This window comes from Haliotis rubra, unplaced genomic scaffold, assembly GCF_003918875.1.
Source record: "Haliotis rubra isolate DU_JTF1 unplaced genomic scaffold, ASM391887v1 Scf183, whole genome shotgun sequence".
NCBI lineage: Eukaryota > Metazoa > Mollusca > Gastropoda > Lepetellida > Haliotidae > Haliotis > Haliotis rubra.
This window is the reverse complement of record NW_025765814.1, coordinates 458,851-467,878: the sequence shown is the minus strand read 5'-3', so window position 1 is coordinate 467,878 and position 9,028 is coordinate 458,851. Positions and strand designations below refer to the sequence as shown.

The following is a 9,028-nucleotide window of genomic DNA, read 5'->3' as shown; positions in this document are numbered from 1 at the left end:
GTTTTGGTACCATATTCTCTCCTGTAAACTGCCCTTTTAATGCATGGGAATGTTAAATCGATTGAAATAAAAATTAGGTACACTATAGGCGAGTTGATATATTGACAACATAGTACATTTATCACCTTTATCAAAATATTAAGGCTAAAAAGCATTTTTCTAGCATTTCCGACAGTACTTTAGTGCTGAATTAGTCAGCACAGGTGGTTTTGTGTTCAAATCCCAGCTTCACCTCAATCCTGCTGTGTGGGCCCTGTACCTGTTGTGTTAGTAGTAGACAACATGCATCACTCCAGGCTTTCCTCCAACACTTACATCACTCCAGGCTTTCCTCCAACACTTGCATCACTCCAGGCTTTCCTCCAACACTTGCATCACTCCAGGCTTTCCTCCAACACTTACATCACTCCAGGCTTTCCTCCAACACTTACATCACTCCAGGCTTTCCTCCAACACTTGCATCACTCCAGGCTTTCCTCCAACACTTGCATCACTCCAGGCTTTCCTCCAACACTTGCATCACTCCAGGCATCACTCCAGGCCTCCAACACTTGCATCACTCCAGGCTTTCCTCCAACACTTGCATCATCACTCCAGGCTTTCCTCCAACACTTACATCACTCCAGGCTTTCCTCCAACACTTGCATCACTCCAGGCTTTCCTCCAACACTTACATCACTCCAGGCTTTCCTCCAACACATGCATCACTCCAGGCTTTCCTCCAACACTTGCATCACTCCAGGCTTTCCTCCAACACTTGCATCACTCCAGGCTTTCCTCCATCACTCCAGGCTTTCCTCTCCAACACTTGCATCACTCCAGGCTTTCCTCCAACACTTGCATCACTCCAGGCTTTCCTCCAACACTTGCATCACTCCAGGCTTTCCTCCAACACTTGCATCACTCCAGGCTTTCCTCCAACACATGCATCACTCCAGGCTTTCCTCCAACACTTACATCACTCCAGGCTTTCCTCCATCACTCCAGGCTTTCCTTACATCACTCCAGGCTTTCCTCCAACACTCACTCCAGGCATCACTCCAGGCTTTCCTCCAGGCTTTCCTCCACACTTGCATCACTCCAGGCTTTCCTCCAACACTTCATCACTCCAGGCTTTCCTCCAACACTTGCATCACTCCAGGCTTTCCTCCAACACATGCATCACTCCAGGCTTTCCTCCAACACTTACATCACTCCAGGCTTTCCTCCAACACTTACATCACTCCAGGCTTTCCTCCAACACTTACATCACTCCAGGCTTTCCGCCAACACTTACATTACTCCAGGCTTTCCCGCCAACACTTACATACTCCAGGTCCAACACTTACATCACTCCAGGCTTTCCTCCAAAATCACTCCAGGTTGTGGCATGAAGCACAACTCAGGCTTTCCGCCATATTATACAGTAATGTAATGTAAATACTGTTGTGGCATGAAGCACAACTCACATATTATACTCTTCTGCATGTACTATACAGCAGCTACTGTATACCCACTCTCTACCAATTTGAGTGAGTGAGTTTAGCTATATGGCAGCCGCCTGTTACACGAGTTTGGACCACACACTGCAGTGATCAACTGCATGAGCATCGATCTACGCAATTGGAATACAATGACGTGTCAACTAAGTCAGCAAGCCTGACCACTCGATCCCATTAGCCGCCTCTTACGACTATCCTCATGAAGATCAGGGAGTGAATTGTATTAAGAGGCAACTGCAAGGGATTGGTGGTCAGGCTCATTGCAATCCGAATATCAAGATTGATGCCATGTCTGGCTGTTTTGACCAGATTTAACAGACTGCCACTAAATACCAATACTGTTGAGAGCAGCAAAACAAAATAATTAAACTTCAATGAGGAGAAAACAAATACAATCTGGTTCCATTATGCATCTCTTTGTTAATACACATCTTCACTCCCAACTCCCCCTGCTGCCATTATCCCAGTGTTGCCAACTCCTGGTGAGATGAACTGCCCTGGTGTCATGGAGGAGATAACTCTGGATGGTCAAGGTCACTGACCCAAGGACATACCATCTCAGGAATTTACTGGGTCATGACACTTGTAAACCCCTCTATCCAGAACACGGTGACCCCTGGTCACAATGTAAAGCTGATTCATGCTTGTCAGGACATCCTTGTACACCAGGGTGCTAGTGCTACAATGGTTGGAAGTCCTAACTACAGAGATGCCGACCCCAAAGTGCTGCAAACAGTAGTTTCAAGGATCAAAATTAGTAGTTTGACCATAACATTAGTAGTCAACTAAATACCTAAAATCATGATGATTCTGAGAAAGATAATATGACACTAATCAAGAGTGAAGCTTTACTTTCACATACTTCTAACAGCAGATTTCCAAATTATCAGCATTACATTTCTTCTTGTCTCTTTTCTGAATTTGAATGAATTTTCTTGAACTTTTGTAGAATTTCTTGTGCAATCGTATTGGCATAGTTTGGGGCTAAAATCTGTAGCGACTATGATAAAATCATAGATGTTGGCATCTCTGTAACTATGACAATAGAGTGGCAGTAGTTATAGTGCTAAGACAGCTGTTGCACTAATGCACATGGCTCCTGAACCATCTTACTCAATCCAGTAGCACTAAGATTTCTCACTTCACATGGAATCTGGACATTTGAAGATCCAGTTTAGAATTGTTCTTCAGCAACCCATGCTTATCGTAAGAGGCAGCTAACAGGATCAGGATGTGAGGCTTGCTGACTTGCTTGACACGTCATTGTATCCCAATTGTGTAGAACGATGCTCATGCTGTTGATCACTGGATTGTCTGGTCCTGACTCGATTATTTACAGACCGCAGCCATATAGCTGGAATATTGCTGAGTGCAGCGGCAATCAATAAAAAAACTTGGACCATCTCAATCCAGAAGCCACAGGATATCTGAAGACATATGCATACTGGAACTGCATACTCCTTCCAGTAACACTAAGATTTCTTAATGCACATGGATCCCAGACCATCTTACCCAGTCTTGTAGCACTAAGATCTCTTAACACACATGTGGGTCTTTGACCCGTGAAGGTCCGTGTTAGAATGAACCTTCAGTAACCCATGCTTGTCGTAAGAGGTGATCGTAAGATTGCGCAGATCGATGCCCTTGCTGTTGATCACTGGATTGTCTGGACCAGACTCGATTATTTACAGACCATATAGCTGGAATATTGCTGAGTGCGGCGTAAAACTGAACTCACGCACTCACATGTGGGTCTTTGACCTTGGCTTGCACCATCATTGCCCAACAACAGTAGAAACTTGAAAAGTTTCGGAGTTATAACTGTCTAACACTTTCAAAACAAGGACTGCATTGTATTTCAGTGATCTGTTATTTCTTTAAATTGAGATGTATGGTATAGAAGACGACAAGATATGATTTAGTGATATCAGGTTTATTTCAAATAATAAGGCAATATATACACAGCTAACTGTCAGTGCCATCATCTGATAGTGAAGGTTGTAGCCACAGACACAGTCATTCAACACTTACAGTGCAAGCTGGAGCAACAGATATAGGCACAAATGTTGCATTAGAAACCTCAATGGTACAACAATGTCTGTTGGACAAATACTAAATAGAAATGTTGAATTTTGAAACAAGCATTCAGTAGAATAGAAAGTGGAAAGGATGGTGAACGTCTGCACCATGTACAACTTCACAGAAGGATATCTAGATCCATTGGACTGTAGAAGACTGGGATTTGACTTCAAGGGGTGTAAAAGAACGCTTGAAGTGGGGTAGTCTCGTTGACCAGAAGCTGATATGTACATTGGGTGACATACACAGCTGAACAGTCGGGCATAAACAGCTGGGAACATGGGAACATTTCAAAGCAGTCATACAGTTAACCTGGGCCATGAGATGAAGATCTACAGGATAAACCCAGGATATAAGGCCTATGTTCATTGTTTGCTACAGTCAACCTGCTCTCTGACCCAAGCATGGCAGTCATTGCTAATCACAAAGTGTCATCTACACTCTGAAACCCATGTTGTTTTCACTCTCAAAGCTCCAGATAAAACCACACTGTTACTTTTGTAGCAGTGATATGTCTGTCAACATTAACAGGATCTGCCATCATAAACAGAAATCCCTACTACCAAACCAACATTTAAAACCAAGACTGGCTTGCACGAAACTGCCATTGTTTCCGTGGTGGCCTCAGAAGGCATATTGCTACTGAAAGACTTAATCTCCAGCCGATATTTGGACTGAACAAGCAGACCTAGTTTCCTACATTTACATCACAGCCCACTTCCAACACAGTATCCAGGACAGATGCAGAGCCCATGAGACAGGTTACAGCTCTGAGTCCATAACGTCATGAGAAGAAAACTTGGTCCAAAAACGACAGCGACATGGCGGCCATGTTGAGACTTAATTTGATATAGCCTTGAACATTTAAATCGTGTACATTCCATAAAATCAGTGAAATGTTCCACTTTACTGACAACAGTTACAACTAAAAGCAAGTACATGCAGCAACATGGAACACAGATAGTTTTTCTTTTGACAAAATTTACAGGACATTTCAAAAACACCTAAAATCTAAGACCATGTATAGAGTGTTGCCATAATGGAGTGTTCTGTGGATTTCAGTGGATTGTGGCATATTTGGGGGAAGTGTTCACAAAAAAAGGCACGTACATTGTGTCAGCTAGTGTCCCACTACAAGTTTCTGCAGTCTACACGATGTTCATTTGGCACTAAGAGAACGTACACTCAACTTTGGTCACATGACATGATCACATGATGTGTATGTACACTCTATGACATATGGGATATGTTTATATTATGCATGACTTGGACGCTTGTCCCTCCCAACTATGAGCACTGGTTTGAGCTAAAACTGAGAGCTGTTGAGACAACAATGGAATCTTTGACTGACCCAAATATCAATGGTGCTAAGTTACCATATAAGCAGACGTAACACAATATATATTTTTCAAGTCAGACACATGATCGCGTGAAATATGAGACATACTGCATTATGCTACAATTATCTTTAGAATTAACAACATATTATGCTGGATGTGTCGTTGCAAAAGCAAATGGATAGTTCTTGTTATCATGATTTTAATGAAATTTCAAAAACACCAAGTCATGAAATATCTATATTTCTGCACTTGAAACATCTGAGTTACCCAGAAAATGCTACCATTGTCATATTAACAAAGCAGAAAGATTCTGGAAAATGAGGAAAAGGCAGTCAGCACCATGTAAACTGAATAAAAAACAAAAACATACACTCACATAACTAGTCAAGAAATTATGTCAAATACCTAGCCATATTATCATGAAGACCATTCAAGCAGTCGGAGTGCAATGTCCTTCACAGGAATAGTTCCATCTACAATGATTTTATACACCTAAACATGACTGTAGCATAGACTGACGTCTGCTGGCCGTCTGGAGCGACGTCTGCTTCAATATCTACATCTGGGGTTGCTCCAGACACCAGCACTGTAGCACAGACAAGCTAGAAGACTGTGGTACGGAGGCAAGGCTCCATCTACCCACAGTGCCTCATACAAATATATTACTTTTTAAGCACTGCATCACTCACATGGAGCAAGTAATTTACCCTTTCAAATTCATTTTGCATTCCGTCAACATTTGTAAAAATTGTAAACAAATTCATTCAAGATTCAATAATACTTTGTTTCTTTCATGACAAAATGCAAACAAAATGTAAACATAATAAAGATTGTCATTATTGGATTGAAGTCTGATTGTTGAAATTTGTCATATAGTCAATACTTCACACTCAGTCACTGTGGTGACAGTCACAAGGAGCTATTTATATATCACACATCACAGTCACATGACAGATCACCTGACATGAACACAGTCACATGACCTTCAAGTCCATCTGTGGGCTGGTTCCACCATACCCCTGCTCTATGAGTTGATGTAAACTACCCTCCATCACATCAAAAATGTCAGAATAAATACTTTAGCCCCAGAAATCACAGAAGTACTGTCTGAATGTACTGTAATCGTCTCGATCAGAGTCTGATTGTCACAGCTTCGGGTCTTACGTGGAGTATCAGACAGAGTCCGTCTGTGATGGAGGCAACTGAACAACCAACCGAGGCGGTGGATCCATCTTGCCCCTCGCATCCCTGTCCAACACTCTTGATGACTGAGAATCTGACGAGTATTCTGATTGGGAGTAGAGTCCGAGCTGCGAATCTGACCCGTCTGGGAGCAGCTCCGATCTGTTCCGGTGGTGATCGCTTGCCTTGGGGGAAAGCAGGTACTCCCCAAGGTCCGGCTGAAGACTATTGCGGTCCTCTGTAGATGGTCCACCTCCACTCCCCGGTGCTAGTCAGAAAGAACTGTCCAGCAGTCTGATGGATATGCAAAGGTCACTGAATGATGGTCTGTCTTGTGGCAGTTCTGTCATGCACTTTCTGGCAATGTCTGCTATCTCAAGAGGACATTGTTCTGAAAATTCTAGCGACATTTCTCCCCCTTTCAACTCCTTGAGAATCTCTTGGTCACTCTTCAGTCTGTACGGAAGGTCGGCTAAGTGAAACACCTCCCACAGAAGAACACCAAACGACCACACATCAGTCTTGGAGGTGTATTCCTCCTCGTGCACTGCCTCTGGGGGCAGCCACCGCAACGGTAGGAGAACTCCATTATGGGGGCAGTATTCATTAACGTACACATCCAAGCACAACGATAAATTGGAGATCTTCAGGTCCAGCCGCGAAGTGAGGAGAATGTTTCGACATGCAAGGTCCTTGTTAACAAATCGTTGATTTGTCAGATGCTCCATTCCTAGAGCCACCTGGTGACACATACTTACTTTCTGCTGGGTGGTGAGATGTGGGACCCGTGCAGGGCGGCGACCATTGTCACTTCTTGTAGCCAGGAGAAACTGTTTCAGGTCGCCCTGTAAACAGATAAAAACATCATGTCAAAAATTCTTCAAAATTAATAAGCAATATCAACATTTCTTATTAAGCCTAAATAACTGAAGTAGGGTCTACCATGAAATAAGCAGAACATTTATTCTTAACACAGTTATCTCCCCTGGTCTACTCAGCTCTTTCCAAACTTGCTGAACACATCTGGTCACTGATTAACTTAAAGAGTTTACAAATTTAAATCTAACTTTATCTCCTGATTACTAAAGAATAAATTCTCAAAATATAACATCTTGAGACTACAACACACAGCGTCAAGAGATTCAAATGGAATGAAAATAAAACCATCAGATTTTATCACCAGTTTCCTCAAGAGCCATGTTAATGACTTGAGTTGCCTTGAAGCATCATTAATGAGGAGAGGCCACAGAGTTAGTGTCTGAGAGTGTGGGTTATGGTGACCAGCACTGACTGCAGACTCATTACAGCAGGAGATAAGATAAAGCATGATACAAGGGTATGATACGAGTAATAGCCAGTGTCCAGTTACTGACCAGCACACAGCCAGTGTGGGTGTGTGTGTGATACAATACTGGAGAGTCACATGACTCATTCCATATCGGACTCAATCTTTCCTACAACCCTGAGCTAAGACGCTGGCGCCACAAAGGACCTGATGCTACTTCAACACCAAGTGAAAACATGTCTCAACTGGAATTCAATATTTTCTGTCCATTTGATAAACCTTATATTTATCATCCACTTTCAAAATAAATGCCATGCAAAAATGTTGCAACTATCCATCTGCTAAATCATAAATTACAATATTGTTACACGAGTTCCTGTCTTCCAGTTTCACTGTACTGTTTAATTTTAAGATATAAAGGTTGGCACTGTGCCAGTGTAAAAAAAAAAACCCCAAAAACCCATGCATAAATATTTACTGAATCTTAATACAAAAGAGACATCTATAGTTGAACTGACTTTCCCCGTACAAGTATGTACAAGACAGAAATTCTCTTTATTCTCTAACTTTTCCTGAGAAAAAAACAAAGTGCTATGTCGTCTATTAGTGAATATTTTCTCAGTATATCTCACCCAGTCACAATATTCTGTGATGAGAAACTGAGGCTCCATATCCCGGCAAACGCTAAGCAGACGCACAATATTCGGGTGGTCAAGTTTGCTATACATGTCCATTTCTTGCCGAAAGTTGAAAAATGTGTGTTCGTCTTTCATCAATAAAGATTTGACCACTACTAGTGTTTCTATCTCAGTTTGTCGAATACCTCGTGCCTTGGCCAGAAACACATCGCCGTACTGTCCTTTCCCTGCAACACAAACCACAATCTCTTATTGACAAACTGCCCTGTAGCACATGCTCTTAGTGACAGGTGCCCCTTAGCACACGCTCTTATGTAACACATACTCTTAGTGACAGGTGCCCCTTAGCACATGCTCTTATTGACAAACTGCCCTGTAGCACATGCTCTTAGTGACAGGTGACCCTTAGCTCACACTCTTATTGACGAACTGCCCCGTAACACATGCTTTTAGTGACAGGTGCCCCTTAGCTGCCTTAGCACATGCTCTTAGTGACAAACTGCCCCTTAACACATGCTCTTATGTGACAGGTACCCCTTGACAGGTGCTCTTATTGACAAACTGCCCCGTAACACATGCTCTTAGTGACAGGTGCCCCTTAGCTCACGCTCTTATGTAACACATACTCTTAGTGACAGGTGCCCCTTAGCACATGCTCTTATTGACAAACTGCCCTGTAGCACATGCTCTTAGTGACAGGTGCCCCTTAGCTCACACTCTTATTGACGAACTGCCCCGTAACACATGCTTTTAGTGACAGGTGCCCCTTAGCACACGCTCTTATGTAACACATACTCTTAGTGACAGGTGCCCCTTAGCACACGCTCTTATGTAACACATACTCTTAGTGACAGGTGCCCCTTAGCACATGCTCTTGGTGACAGGTGACCCTTAGCACACGCTCTTATTGACGAACTGCCCGTAACACATGCTCTTAGTGACAGGTGCCCCTTAGCACACGCTCTTATGTAACACTGCTTAGTGACAGGTGCTCTTAGCACACAGGTGCCCCTTAGAACACAC

The 9,028-nt window shown here is 42.9% G+C and overlaps 1 protein-coding gene across 1 annotated transcript in view; it reads right to left on the bottom strand.

Annotated features, from left to right (window-relative positions):
• Positions 1 to 3,398: 3,398 nt before the first annotated feature.
• LOC124273687 (inactive tyrosine-protein kinase 7-like) overlaps positions 3,399 to 9,028 on the bottom strand; it is a 138,156-nt gene continuing 132,526 nt past the window's right edge. Inside the window, exons 16-17 of the mRNA XM_046708961.1 lie at positions 8,000 to 8,232; positions 3,399 to 6,927 (exon numbers count right to left, since the gene is read on the bottom strand). Coding sequence (XP_046564917.1) covers positions 6,355 to 6,927; positions 8,000 to 8,232 — 806 coding nt within the window. The 3' untranslated portion in view covers positions 3,399 to 6,354. The remainder of the gene's footprint in view (positions 6,928 to 7,999; positions 8,233 to 9,028) is intronic.